Below are 15,772 nucleotides of genomic sequence, written 5' to 3'. Positions count from 1 at the left end.
TCATTATCATACCTACAACTTCATACTCGCTACTCTTGCATCCGTTAACGTATTAATCTAATTTGTAACAAATATCCTCTGCACTCAACTGGTTATGTGCAGCCATGTTGCTGCAGTGTGTTTATATTCACTCAGCTGTCTGTTCTCTCTAAGAAAACATATAAAAGAACACTTTATTTCAGGATTCCATGCATGCCAGTTGTATCTAGGAAGCGTAGGGAATTCACTGGTTCCAAGAAGTTATATGTTTAGTAGACAGGTGGCAGAGGAAGTTGGTTTGAAAGTAGAGTACGCTTTACTATTCAGCCCACAGGAAAGAGTTAAAATACAGTAAATATTTCGTCCCTCTGTGGGATACCTTCAGCTACACAGATTACAATACTTACATTACACATAATTAAAATAACACTGTATTACAAATTACTTAATCATTACTAAGGCCAATAAAGGAAATACTACAGTTCTAATGTCCAATAATGATTATATTTGCAAAAACAGAATGTTTTCTTCTCCATTAAAATTCAGAGAAATTTAAAACATTTTAAAGAATATTGTTTTCCTGTACTCCATGTTAAGAGTGGCCTCACCTGCTAGCAGCAAATCTAAAATGTCTTTGGGAGTGGTGAACCCATTCTAATAATAGCCTAAAACTGAGTGCAAATACAGGCAGCTGGACAGAAAATGAAAGACTGGATTTGGAAATTAGTAAGAGGATACAACTGGAGAGAGCCTTTTATCACCAGGTGCAGAGATTAACATGGAATAAAGATGTACCAATGAAGGCTAAAGAAATAATGTACAATGAATATTACTTAACCTATAATGGCACATGCAGCAGAAACCTGTACAATGACTCAGAGAGGTGAAAGTAGAATACAGGCAGCTGAAATGGAATTCCTAAGTATGGTACAGAAGACAAGGAGGGATAGAGTGAGAAATGAAGACATACGAAAAGAGCAAAATGTGCAAAAACTAAATGACAAACTGGAACAGAACAGATTGAGGTGGTTTGGACAAGTCAAGCGAATGAAAGAAGAAAGACTGCCGAGACAAGCACTGGAAAGAGAGATAACAGGGAAGAGAGGATGAGTAGGACCAGGATTACAATGGATGGACTGTGTGAAGAACAACATAGGACAACGGAACCTGGACTGAAGCACAGTGCTGGATGAGGAATGGTGGAGAGACATTACGAAGTGGGGAGGAACCATATTTTTTCCCATCTGGTATCTTGCTGAGAGTTCTGCTTCTGTTAAGTCTTTATTGATCTCATCAGTGGCAAAGTTAAAGAGACTCGACAAGACTGGACTGCCTTGAGGGACACCTCTTCCTGCTGATTTTGGTTTGGTTTTGGACATAGAGACCTCAATTTGGATTTGATTATCTACCAACAAGTTTGTTACCAACTTCTTTGATCCTGGCTCAGTCCGGTGGTATTTGAAGGTGCTCAAATACGTCAGCCTCGTGTCGGTAGATTTACTGGCACGTAAAAGAACTCCTGCAGGACTAAATTCCGGCACCTCGGCGTCTCCGAAAACCTTAAAAGAGTAGTTAGTGGGACGTAAAGCAAATAACATTATTATTATTACCAACTTCTTTAAGTCACAGGTCATCTCAGTCATGACCAATGACTGTTGTATATGCTCATGACTAACAATCTAAAGCTTTACAAATAACCAGGAAAATCTAGTGAAACCATCTACACACACAAGAATGAATTTGTTGGCATTCCCCTTTGATTGCGGGAAGGGTCCTACGTAGTCAATATAGAGGCGTTCCATGGGGCATGACGCTTGATGAGAAGACAATAGACCTAACTTAGTGGACAAGGTGGGCTTACTATGCAAACAAGATTTACAAGCTTTTACCAATTCACGAATTTCACCGTCCATACCTTTCCAAATGAACATCTCTCGATCTTTTCTCGAGTTTTGAAGATGCCTAAATGTCCCCCTAATGGGGTCTCATGGTAGTACTTGAAGATTATAGGTACAAGAACAGCTGGAACCACAACTTTCATCTTTTGATCATGCCTCGATGGGCAACATAAAACCCCATTCCTCAACACATAAGGGACGACATGTTCCCCAGAAGAAAGGGTTTCCATAATGGGAGCCAGCACTGGATCTTCACGTTGATATTTTTCAATATTCCTAAACAACATGGGGGCATCAGCTAGAATGGCATTTACACAAGGAGGTATGGACTCGGGAAGAGAAGAACTGTCTTCCTGTTCAGAGGTCTCCACATCATTACAAAACATATGGCTTGGTCTGTCCGCCACAACATTTTCAGACCCTCTGATATGCCTAACATCAAACTGGAAGGCAGAAATCCTGATGGGCCCAGCGGGCTATACGACCGGTACGACGCGGCCTAGCTAAGACCCAACTTAAGGCTTGGTTATCCGTTTCCAAGTCGAACTTGACATGTTCCAGATAGAGGCGGAACTTCTCTAGTGCAAATAAGACTGCCAAACCCTCAAGTTCATAGATGGAATACTTGGCTTCTTGAGCTGATAGTGTCCTAGATCCATAGGCAATGGGTCGCCTTCAGAGTTCGGTCTCTTGATGAAGCACAGCAGCCACCGACGACGACACGTCTGTTTGAACGATGAATTTCTTCGAGAAATCCGGCATAGCAAGAACAGGGACATTACAAAGGGCTAATTTCAGGTCTTCGAAAGCAGCTTGTTGAGAAGGCCCCCACTCAAATTTGACGTCTTTCCTACGAAGTAAGTTCAAGGGTGCCGCTCTGTTAGCGAAGTTAGGAATAAATTTCCTGAAGAAATTCACCATGCCGATGAACCTGGCAATACCTTTGATGTCCTTACGAGGTTTGAAATTACGGATGGCCTGTGTTCTAGAATGATCAACAGCAACACCATCGGGCGACACAATATGCCCTAGGAAGGACATGGAGGGCTTAGCGAAAGCAACCTTGGACAACTTCACAGTTAACCCTGCCTTACGAAGGTGATTAAGGACCTCTTTCATATGATCTAGATGTTCTTCAAAGGTCTCCGAAAATACGATGAGATCATCAAGTATTCAAACTTGATGTCGGAGAAGACCCTATCTAGCAGTCTGGTAAGCACAGCTGCTCCCGTGGGGAGCCCGAAAGGCACGCGGTTGTACTCATACAAGTTCCAATCCGTGGCAAAAGCTGTGAGATGTTTGGATTCCTCAGCTAGTGGGATTTGATTATTTGCCTGATTAAGGTCTAAGATGGTAAAGAACTTAGCTTTCCGAAACCATGAAAAACAAGAGTGAAGGTCGGGAAGGGGCACAGATTGTAACACCACCTTCCGATTTAATGCCCTATAGTCAATCACAGGCCTGAAGCCACTTTGGGGTTTCAGAACCAGAAAAACAGGCGATGAATACGCCGACTTGGAGGGTCGAATTATACCATCTTTCAACATCTGATCTGTGATCTCCTTGAGAGCTTTCATTTTAGGTGGAGATAACCTATAAGGAGGAAACCTAACGGGGATCGAATCCGTAACCTCAATCTTGTATTCAATAAGGTCAGTAACACTTACAGTATCGGAGAACACATCAGGAAACGACTGACACAATTTACGAATACTATCAGCCTGCTCCTCAGGTAGATGTCTAAGGTCTACAACATCTCATCCTGGGTAGGCGAAACAGATGAACATAACACAGAATTACATTTAAGCAAAGGAATTTTACAATTACTAGCAAATTTTGAAGTGCACGACTTGCTCTGAATGTCGAACACTAGACCAGTAAAAGACATGAAATCCGCTCCCAATATAATGGGGCAAGACAAATGCTTAGCCACAGACAGTTTAACTTTCCACGTAAATTTAGCAATCCTAATTTTGGCAAAGATGAAACCTAAAATTTCTAATGGAGAAGAGTTAGCCGAAATGCATTGAACCGAAGACGAACAATAACCAGAAAGTTTGCAGACAGATTTTAATTTAGAGTGCCACTCAGCCGAAATAATGGAACACACACTCCCAGAATCTAACAGAGCAGTAATCGGTTCATTATTCAACTCAATTTTGAGAAAAGGAACCAGTGCGGGTGTCTCCGCCGCAATCCTAAGGCATTCTTTGCGACCTTCGAATGATAAATTAGAAGAGCCCTGACTTTTCCCTTAGCTTTCATCGGGTGTAATAGGGGCTGAGCCTGAAGAATGTGAGCACGCCGACTCGGTTGATGCCACTAGTCACTTTTGACTATTTGCGTTGGTGGAAGTTGCACCAGAAGTTGAACAGGAGGGGGTGCTATTGGCATTAAGGCAATTCTTAGCAATGTGATTAAATGAGCCACACTTGAAATATTCTTGTGATGACCCTGCTCCATTCTTTGTCCCACTGGATTTAATCAAAGGACACTTGTTGCGGAGATGTTCTGTAGACCCATACGCATAGCACTTACGGGTGGTGACAGTTCGGCGAGGTTGAGGCCGAAAATTATTCGAGGACGGAGGGGCCTCCTTAGCGACCCGTAATGTGTCAGCATACCTAACTCCATCGGCTGAGACAGCCATAGCTTCTAACTCGGCAAAAGTTTGCGGACGCGACGCAAAACACAAATATGACCTGTAGGGTGGTGAAATTCCTTCCACAATGGCCTGCACAATTTGGTCGTCTGGGAAATGAAGAGCAAATACCCTTGTGTAGAACTTAATGTCTTGTATGAAGTCGGCAAGATTCTCATCCAGGCGCTGTACTCGGTAATAGTACTTCTGTATTAGAGAGGACATTGCCCTGGCCGGAATGAAATTAGCTAGCAGATGGGCGTGGAAATCTTCTATAGATGATTGTTCAGCAATTGCTCTTACTATTTTGTCTGAGAGGACACGTATGGAGTAAGGGTTTGAGAATTTGAAGAATTTGACACAGGGAAAGAGAAAACACAAGAGCGTGATCTTGGAATTCGACTAAAAACCTTAAGAATACAATGACGTCATTAGTGGAATTAACGGAAAACTTAGAAATACCTCTAAGCAACATAGCCAAAGGGTGAGGTAAACTACTAAAGCCAGGTGACATAACTGGTAACGGCCTAGGGGGTGACGAGGCTTCAGAGACAGCGTTATTCAAAAAGAAAGGTGGGATTGAGGTACGGCGGTCAGACTCATTTCCTAATGGGGCAGACGTCTGTTGAGTGGCTACCGATTTTCTACCTTCTTCACCCTTGGAAGAATCCTTCTCATTAGCTATGTTTACCACAGTGGGCTGGTCGGTTTTGGGAGTAGCAGACCCAGTTAACAATTGACTAACCTTACTGGGCATATTAGAAAGGTGTTCAACAAGATTACTTGCCTCCTTACCCTGAACTTCGTTTAACTTAAGAGACAATATATCACTCACTCTATTATAAAAATGGTACAATCTAGCCTGCACTCTTTTAAGTTGATTTGGAGATGGATCACTTACTTCAAAAAAACTAATTACAGATGCTAGCTCAGTAGTGTTGTCAGTGATAGTGGAGAGAGCCTCATCAATATCTTTCTCTCCCAAGGTTGGGATACTAATTGGCAATCCAAGGGATTCTTTAAGCTTGGTGGTATCGGCTGCAACCGTGCCTCCAGATTGAACATTTCTAATAGCTAATTGATAAATCAAGTCCTCCTTGCGCAAGTAGCCGGGATGGAGGACTTTGTGAGGGCCAGACATGATGACAGAAACTTTACAAATTTAGAAAATAGGAAAGAAAATTCCAGCGACACAGAAAATTGTTAGAGTACAAGTCAAATCGAATGTTTAGCCATCAAAAGGGGCTAAATTAAGACCCATTCAACCACGCTCTGCTACCACTTGTTACCGTGGTTGGTGGATCAGCAGACGTGAAAGAAGATGCCGGGATGAATGGGTCTAACCGCAGAGTCAAAGTTAATTTAAAATTTTAACAAAGGTTATATTTTTTTTGTAAAAATTGCAACAAATAACAAAATCACAGGTACAAGTAGCCAAAGACAAGTCTAGTTAAGACAAGATTGTTGGTATAAACAGAACTTGTGCTTTAAGTCGTAACTTAACAATTCCTGAGCTTTGCACTTATTTCTACAAAGATCACCATATGATGCAAGGGCAGAACACCCCTCAATACATGGAGCACTAGCTCCGTGATTTACAATGTCAAGCCTCCTAGAGGCACTTTTACAATACTTGAAAAGAGCTGACATGCTCCCAGTTTTTCAAGCCTATTCAAGGCAATATCAGACCTTACAATAACTTGCTCTCAAGGCACAATTTACAAAAATGAAACAGGGGTATCTCGTACCCGACCTACAGGGCCTTCGTGTACAAGAAATAGCAGTTAAATAAATGGCCCAAGCACAAAATGAAAGGAGGCGAATACTTGCACTCCTCTATGCAGCTTCTTAAAACCTAACAGGCACTAGGCCGATGAAACAGGGGCTATTCCCAAACTATGGAGGTGACTCATATAAGAATTATTTAAGACATTAAGGAAGAGAAGGAAATCAGTTACAAAAACGTAGTCACCTCAAACTAAAATGAAGGCGAGCTCAAGAGGGTAAATCACTCAATATCCCCGAATTACAGTTACAGATTCAATTAAGTTTTTACATAAGCCGGCAGAAAATTACATGTTTAGAAAGATGAGTTACAGGGTAAATGTTTCGGACCTTTCCCGCGGGTTAAACTCCTGAGCTAGCAAGAAATAAAGATGTTAAATGGCCATTACCTTGCTGAAGACCTGCTGCCTGATGAAAGAGGCACCACCCGCCTCCTGCTTCACATCCACACACTTAGATAGACGTTGATCAAATGGCCAAGAGACGTGAAAATCCGCAGTTTATAAAACCTCGGGGAAAGTTCGAGACCTTTCATGAATAATTAAGCCACACCCTCTCGATTTTATTGGTAGATGAAAAAGTTACACACAAAATCGAAGAAGAAGCCTGTGATAGGCTGAAATTTAATTACAGAAATTAGGGATTGGCTGAATTCAAAACTGACAGAGAGAAAGGGTCAATATTGCCAACCCAAAAAATGAATGAACATAATTTAGTAAAGAACAAACCTATGAATACAACATTTCTTCAAATAAAGTTCCTTCACTTCACACCAAGGTGCATGATCATAGTTTTTTGCAGTGACCTCTATAAGAGAATGTCCAAATTTCTTGATGATCAGAAAACAAAAACAAGTTGAAATACACACAGTACTGGAAACTTCACCATCACAAAATTAAGGTAGTGACATCTTCTGAGTAAAAGTCTAAGTAGGTCTAGTTCCAAGTTCAGTGTTTCTCCTGTAGAGGAGTTCTAATTGGCGCAAGATTTAAATGTGCGGTGTAGAGGTGTACCACCCGGTACAATACCTATTCCCAAGAAAGCCGGTGCTGACAGGTGTGAAAACTACTGCACCATTAGTTTAGTATCTCATGCCTGCAAAATTTTAACATGTATTGTTTACAGAAGAATGGAAAAACAAGTTTAAGATGAGTTGGGAGAAGATCAATTTGGCTTCAGAAGAAATGTAGGAACACGTGAAGCAATCCTGACTTTACGTCTGATCTTCGAGGATCGAATCAAGAAGGACAAGCCCACGTACATGGCATTCGTAGATCTAGAAAAGGCATTTGATAATGTTGATTGGACCAGGCTATTTAAGATTCTGCAGGTGATTGAGATCAGATACTGAGAACGAAGAATTATCTACAATCTGTATAAAAATCAGTCTGCAATGATAAGAATCAAGGGCTTTGAAAAAGAAGGAGCAATCTAGAAAGGAGTGAGGCAAGGCTGCAGTTTGTCCCCCCTCCTTTTCATTGTTTACATAGAACAGGCAGTAAAGGAAATCAAAGAGGAATTTGGAAAGGGAATCACAATTCAAGGAGAGGAAATTATCTGAGACTGCAGAAGATCTCGAGAAGCTGCTGAATGGTATGGACGAAGTCTTGGGTAAGGAGTACAAGATGAAAATAAATAAATCCAAAAGAAAAGTAATGGAGTGCAGTTGAATGAAGGCAGGTGATGCAGGAAATATCAAATCAGGAAATGAAGTCTTAAAGGAAGTAGATGAATATTGTTACTGGGTAGTAAAATAACTAACGATGGCAGAAGTAAAGAGGACATAAAATGCAGATAAGCACAAGCAAGGAAGAGCTTTCTTAAGAAATTTGCTCACTTCAAACATTGATATAGAAATTAGAAAGATGTTTTTTGAAGACTTTCGTGTGGAGCGTGGCAATGTATAGAAGTGAAACATGGACGATAACTAGCTCAGAAAGAAAGAGAATAGAAGCTTTTGAAATGTGGTGTTACAGAAGAATGCTGAAGGTGAGATGGATAGATCGAATCACGAATGAAGAGATATTGAATCAAATTGGTGAGAGGAGATCGATTTGGGTAAATTTAATAAGAAGATGTAAAATATTAGAAGGATCCACCTTTCAATACTTCGTTGTAAGTTGAACTAAAAAGAAGTCACAACTTGTTTATTGGGACCGGTTTCGACACATTACAAGTGTCATCAGCCAAATAGTAAAGTAGGGCAAGATATAAAGATCTTAAAACAACTAATACATTGAACACAGGCAAAAAATTAACATTGATTCATATCGTAGCAATTCAGTTAATGTCCAAAACACAATGATCGCAGTCAAGAGAGTAAACAGAACATCATTGTCTTGCGCCGAAAACAAATATAGTTGAAGTTCACAAGCAGGTCAAGTATGCACTTATGTAGAGTCGTTGCTAGACAGGTCTTGTAGGCATTTGTTTCTCAGGCCGAAGAGTAAAAGGTGACGTAATTGAAGTCTTAGGAAAACAGTGTAGGATTTAATTTCGTCAAATTCAAAGTAGATATATAAGTTTGAGAATAATTTAAAACATTAAAAAGAATAAAGCCAAATAAAAATTTATTAAAAATAGGAAGAAATAATAAAAGAATTGCAATGCGAGGTTCAACTCGAAACAACTTGCCGTAGTAATTGATAGATGAATGGGAGATGATAAAGAAAAGGTTGGGGAATGTTTATTAGAGGGTGGTGGTGGTGGTGGTGGTGGTGGTGGTGGTGATTATTGCTATTAGAGGAAGTACAAATGGGTAAATATCTTCTATATAACACTAAACCGAGGAAAAAAGAGGAAGAGGTCCGACACTTCGAAGATATCGGTAAAGGGAGACAAGGGCCACGAAGGGCGTGAAAATGAAAGACTCCCTAGCCCTCGCAAACCTAATAGCATCGTGGTCGGAAAAGAACGCTTCGGAGCGTGGGTTGGCAACCACGGGGCCCTTAGCTGAGTCCTGGCATTGCTTCCACTTACTTGTTCCAGGCTCCTCACTTTCATCTATCCTGTCCGACCTCCCTTGGTCAACTCTTGTTCTTTTCCGACCCCGACGCTATTAGGTTTGCGAGGGCTAGGGAGTCTTTCATTTTCTCGCCCTTCGTGGCCCTTGTCTCCCTTTACCAATATCTTCATTTTTCGAAGTGTCGGACCTCTTCCTCTTTTTTCCTCGGTTTAGTGTTATATAGAAGATATTTACCCATTTGTACTTCCTCTAATAGCAATAATCACCACCACCACCACCACCACCCTCTAATAAACATTCCCCAACCTTTTCTTTATCATCTCCCATTCATCTATCAATTACTACGGCAAGTTGTTTCGAGTTGAACCTCGCATTGCAATTCTTTTATTATTTCTTCCTATTTTTAATAAATTTTTATTTAGCTTTATTCTTTTTAATGCTTTAAATTATTCTCAAACTTATATATCTACTTTGAATTTGACGAAATTAAATCCTACACTGTTTTCCTAAGACTTCAATTACGTCACCTTTTACTCTTCGGCCTGAGAAACAAATGCCTACAAGACCTGTCTAGCAACGACTCTACATAAGTGCATACTTGACCTGCTTGTGAACTTCAACTATATTTGTTTTCGGCGCAAGACAATGATGTTCTGTTTACTCTCTTGACTGCGATCATTGTGTTTTGGACATTAACTGAATTGCTACGATATGAATCAATGTTAATTTTTTGCCTGTGTTCAATGTATTAGTTGTTTTAAGATCTTTATATCTTGCCCTACTTTACTATTTGGCTGATGACACTTGTAATGTGTCGAAACCGGTCCCAATAAACAAGTTGTGACTTCTTTTTAGTTCAACTTACAACGAAGTATTGAAAGGTGGATCCTTCTAATATTGTACATCTTCTTATTTCTCTATTCAATACGGAACGATCATGAAGTTTTTAACTTTAAATTGGGTAAATTTGACGAGAAGAAGAGATAGAATGATAGGACACATCTTAAGACACCCAGGACTTGTTCAGTTGGTTTTTGAAGGAAGTGTAGATGGTAAGAACAGTAGGGGTAGACCAAGGTATGAATATGACAAGCAGATTAGAACAGATGTAAGATGTAGTAGTTACATAGAAATGAAAAGGTTAGCACAGGATAGGATAGCATGGAGAGCTGCATCAAACCACTCTATGGACTGATGACTCAAACAACAACAATGTGATAAACCATTAATAAATATCACAAACAAGAGTAGACCTAAGATCGAACCCTGAGGGGATTCCAACCTTCGTTTCTTTAAGTTCTGACTTTCTTTCACCGACTATTACCATTTGCATTCTATTCTTCAGATATAATTCAAAGAAAGCAAGTTCTGCACCATCCAGACCATATAATTTTAGTTTATCAATTATAATATTATCTGGAATAATATCAAATGTTTTTACTTAAGTTTACCAATGCAGTACATACTATTTTCTTCTTTTTTTAAGCAGCTAATATTCATTTACTAGGTTCTCTGGGGCCACTGTCCTAGATGTTAGGTCACTTTAAACAACAACAGCAATCATCATCATCATCATCATCATCATCATCATCACTGAGTTCTCTACTGCTTGAATAGTAGATATGCCTGACATAAAACCGAATTGTGAGGAACTGAAAAACTATTTTAATCAAATTATAAATACATCTGGTTTTTCTCAACTACCTCAATTACTTTACCCAAACTAGAAACGAGTGTAACTAGTCTGTATCCAGATGGGTCATCTTTATCCTTATTTTTAAACAGGGGAATAGTTTTTAAATATATTTTGAACATCTTTGGAAATACTGTACACCGAGCTCGATAGGTGCAGTCGCTTAAGCGCGGCCAGTATCCAGTATTCGGGAGACAGTCGGTTCGAACCCCACTGTCGACAGCCCTGAAGATGGTTTTCTGTGGTTTCCCATTTTCACACCAGGCAAATGCTGGGGCTGTACCTTAATTAAGGCCACGGCCACTTCCTTCCCATTCCTAGGCCTTTCCTGTCCCATCGTCGCCATAAGACCTATCTGTGTCGGCGCGATGTAAAGCAGCTAGCAAAAAAAAAAATACTGTACACCTAACTTAAGCACACTCTTTGTTATAAAAGCAAAGGGTAGAGCAGTAACATCGACATTCTTTATAACATGATTTGAGAGTCCAGAATAGTCTTCACTTTTTGAGTTTTTATCTTTTACCACGTTAATTATATAAGTTGAGATTAATTCAAACTTGAATTTTGCCGTAGCGTCGTTGTAAAGTTAGAATGAACATAAGTCCTGTGCATTAAACCCTAAGTTTTTGTTGACATTTACTGGGAAACAGTTCAAAAAGTTGTCATTAAGTTCATCAGGAGAAATATTTGGGAGTTCTTGGTTTTTGTTTTTTAAACTGCTTTCAGTTTTTATCACTGTCCAAGCAGCCCTACACTTATTACTAGAATTTAAAATGTATGCTTCATTGTATTTAATTCTAGCAAGCCTGATTTCTTTACAGTTTAAGTTCGTACTTTGAATAAACAAATTTCTATTCTCGGTGTTTATGTAGGTCATGTTTCTAAGCATTAGGACTTGATTCCTTAGCTGAGCTATCTCTAATGTATACCATTCTTTTCAAACTCTTATGCATAGACACATCAGACTTATATGGAGATGTTTCATTAAAATAATAATTTCTTGACAAATTCTTCACACATTTCATCTACACTACAATGTTCTCAATAGATATTATCCCATTTTTCTATCCAAAGTTGATATCTAAAATCTTAGATATTTTTCAGATTAATTTTTCTAGATTTACACCTATTCCTTAATTTATTGCTGCATCCAGTTTGATTTTTATTATATATAGTAGTTGTAATTCTTGATATTTTGAGAAAAAATAAGGGAGGCATTATATGACATTGGTAGATTCACAAATTCATAGACTATAGGTATGTCTTTCTTAATGTCGATGTTGAAGTCTCCTAGGATAAAAAAAATTTACCTTACTGTTTACAAATGACTCTAAGAAGGATTCTAAATTATGTAAAAAAATTATATTGTTTACTTCAGCAGTATATACTGATATTATGACCACATCATGTTTTAGGAGTTTCATTGCACATACCTCAAAATCAGTGTCAGTACCAAAATGTTTAACCTCAATTTTCTGAAAAGGGATGTTTTCCTTTACTGAGAACAAGGATCCACCATAACCTAACTATGATGTTTCACTGTATGCTGAGCCTAATTTATAACCACAGGGAGTTTAGCTCAGCAAAAGTAAGCCAGTGTTCATTAATTGATATAATTTGTGTAATTGCTATAATATGTGGAGCAGATTCTGCACAAAATATATCTAATTCATATATCTAAGTCTCTAATAAGACCCTAGAGCAGATCTCTTAATAATAGAAACTTTCATAATATGAAAATCGTTTGATTTCTAGAGGACAAATTGAGGCAAATATTAATTTATAGGTTGAGGAGTAAGGGAATGGAATAATTTATGAGGGGAAATGTTCAATAAATTTCCAAGTTCATTGAAAACATTTAAGAAAAGGCTAGGTAAACAATTGATAGGAAATCTGCCACCAGGCCGACAGCCCTAAATGCAGGTCATTGATTGATTATTTATTTTTCTTCTCATTCCTTCTTCTTTTCCACATTCTCCCTGGCTCCTTTTTTCTGTTATTTATTTCATGTTTTCCTTGTATAGCATAAATCAGTACTGTGTTTGGTTCCTTGGCTGAATGGCCACCATGGCATCCGTCGGTTCATAGGGTCCAGAGTTCGATTCTCAATAGTGTTGGGAACTTTATCCACTTCTGGTTAATTCCTCTGGTCCTGGGACTGGGTGTTAGTGTTTGTATGAATACAGCAGCTCTTCATATACAGGATAAACCAAAATTTGCGTGCTCGGGCATCGCAGTGTGACTCCTGACATGCCAGCTATAAAAAAATTCTCACAAAATTTCGTCCTGCGAGTATATCCGGCAGAAAAAAGGACGTTGAAGAGTGACGATCTGGCAACACTGTAACCACATGTAGGGTAACTACCTCTGTCAGCACATATTAGTCGTGCTGTACAGTTGGTGCATTGGATAGAGTTTTGGGTTAGCATGCAGGAGGTCGAGGGGTCGATGCGTATGTTTTTTATTCTGTAAATGTAGTCCAGGTGGTATGGTATCTGGCATCTTAATCGTCAACAGCAAATAAATTCACGCCCACGACGGGGAAAGGGCGTCTTTCAAAGCTGACCAATGAAAAAGGTTGTTCGTCCATTTATAGGATCGTAGTATGTAAGTGCAAATGGTTTCTAGAGGACCCACTGCAATTGCTGTTAACGATTAAGAAGCCAGATACCATACCACCTGGACTACATTTACGAAATAAAAAACATACGCCTCAACCCAGGATCGACCCCTCGACCTCCTGCATGCTAACCCAAAACTCTATCCACCGCACCAACTGTGCAGTGCGACTAATATGTGCTGACAGAGGTAGTTACCCTACATATAGTTACAGTGTTGCCAGATCGCCATTCTTCAACGTCCTTTTTCAGCCGGATATACTCGCAGGACGAACTTTTGTGAGAGATATTTTTTTATTGCAGGCATGTGAGGAGTGGCGCTGCGACACCTGAGTGCGCAAATTTTGGTTCACCCTGTATACACAACACAACACACCACATCACATTACCAACCATGACAGAAAGACATGGTATTGAACATATCCCTCTGCATTGGGTTAGCATCACTAAGGACATCCGACTGTGAAACAAGGCCAAGTCCACATTTGAAACACGGATCACACTTGCGATTCCACCCAGGTATACGAAAAATGGTAGAAGTACTGTTGTTTAAATTTATTCTGTCTGACATAATATTCAAACTAATTATAAGGTGGTAGAGAATTGTTTTTAAAAATCTTCAAAGCACTTTGTGTAGCACTAACCCTTAAGACTTTCTGATTCCTGCAATTTTATCAGAAATGTGTCATTCTTCCTTTTTCTAGGTGGCAGTAGCCATAGTATGGAAGCAACAAATCACCTCCTACCTAAAGAGACCAGTGTTGCAGTAGAAGCTGCTGCTGCTCCCCCTGTTTTGAGGAGTTTAAATCCTCGACGAACTGACCATGATCGGTTGTGCAAAGCAAGCTTGCTTTGTGAAAATTGTTCTCAGAGGTGGTCAGCACCTCAATGTGTGGAATTTCATCCAGGTCCCGTGCCTCCCTCATGCTCTTACCACAGCCTTCCTATAAACCTGAGGACAGGTCTTATTCAGGATAATGCTAGTCAGTTGGAAGTAGTTGAGGGCAGTCAAAATGTGGATGAAGCTACTCCGTGTGTTGCGAATGTCTAGTGATATTGGTGGTACCAGAACTAAGCAAATTAATTATTGTGGTCAAAGATTTCAACTCCTTCAGGATTTATTTACTTTTAGCTTTGTGAATATAATGTTATTTTCAAACAAAATGAAATGTGAACTTTGTGATTTAATTGCATTTATTGTAATGCTAAATTATTTCTGATATTCTCGAGAGTTGTTTTAAACTCTTAATTTAAAAACATGTATACTTGTAGAGTTGTCTTCTTTTTTATAGTTTTCAGGTATATTGTATAAATAATAATGAAAGAACAGAAAAATAAACGTTTACCTTCTTTGAATGAGCACAAAATGGGACATATGACTTCTGAGAATGATCTTACATTACTTGTTGTAAATAAGACCACTGATCTTTCATTGTTCTGATATTCTCATTTCATTTATGCATTCATTCATTCACAATCAATTTATTTAAAGTGAAATGTTGTTGTATCAGTACTGAACAGATGCTCACTAATATTTTATTTCAATTCCTATTTTCTAAAAGACAGGTTTAATTTATATTGATTTGTTTATCTACTTTGTCATATAACTCTGGTTAGCACAAAAGTCTGATAGTAATCAAATGGACTAGATACAGAAATAAGTACTTTATGTTCTGTGAGTGAAGAACATATTTACTCTGTATTTGAATGTGAACATGCCTGTATTTTTGTAATAATGGCAAATTATCATTAATAATGCTGATTTTATCCCTTTAAAAATGTATGCCAGACTTGTACAAGGAATTTAAATTTCTGTTCCTGTTCTGCCTTTATGCATAAAGGCTCTAAGGTGTGCCACAAAGAACAAATTCATATAAAATTATTGCTTTAAATTAGTGCAATCCTGGTTATTAACTGTTGAGTATTGTTTCAGGTAAACATAACAGACATGAAGAATTGCCCTCATATCTTTTATATGGCCTACAGATGTTCCTAAACCCACCCACCCTTTTCATTTCTTCTTCTTCTTTTATGACCACATAGGATCACTTTAGTCAGTCTGTCATTCAGGTCTCTTTGAAGGGATTGTTCGGGCTTTTGCGGTCCTCCCAGTACTTCTTCAGACGCTCCGATCTTTGTGCCCTTTCCTCAGTCGAAAATATGTGTGTTGTTGGTTTGTTTGTGTCAGGGTAA

At 39.0% G+C, this 15,772-nt stretch overlaps 1 protein-coding gene across 2 annotated transcripts in view; it reads left to right on the top strand.

Moving 5' to 3' along the window:
- LOC136864354 (leucine-rich repeats and immunoglobulin-like domains protein 3) overlaps positions 1–14,946 on the top strand; it is a 238,509-nt gene extending 223,563 nt beyond the window's left edge. For both annotated transcript variants that reach the window (XM_067141239.2, XM_067141237.2), the window contains one exon: positions 14,284–14,946. In XM_067141239.2, coding sequence (XP_066997340.2) covers positions 14,284–14,630 — 347 coding nt within the window. In that variant the 3' untranslated portion in view covers positions 14,631–14,946. The remainder of the gene's footprint in view (positions 1–14,283) is intronic.
- Positions 14,947–15,772: the final 826 nt, after the last annotated feature.

Source organism: Anabrus simplex, chromosome 2 (genome assembly GCF_040414725.1).
Source record: "Anabrus simplex isolate iqAnaSimp1 chromosome 2, ASM4041472v1, whole genome shotgun sequence".
NCBI classification, from domain to species: Eukaryota; Metazoa; Arthropoda; class Insecta; order Orthoptera; family Tettigoniidae; genus Anabrus; species Anabrus simplex.
This window is presented reverse-complemented; position numbering and strand designations above follow the sequence as displayed.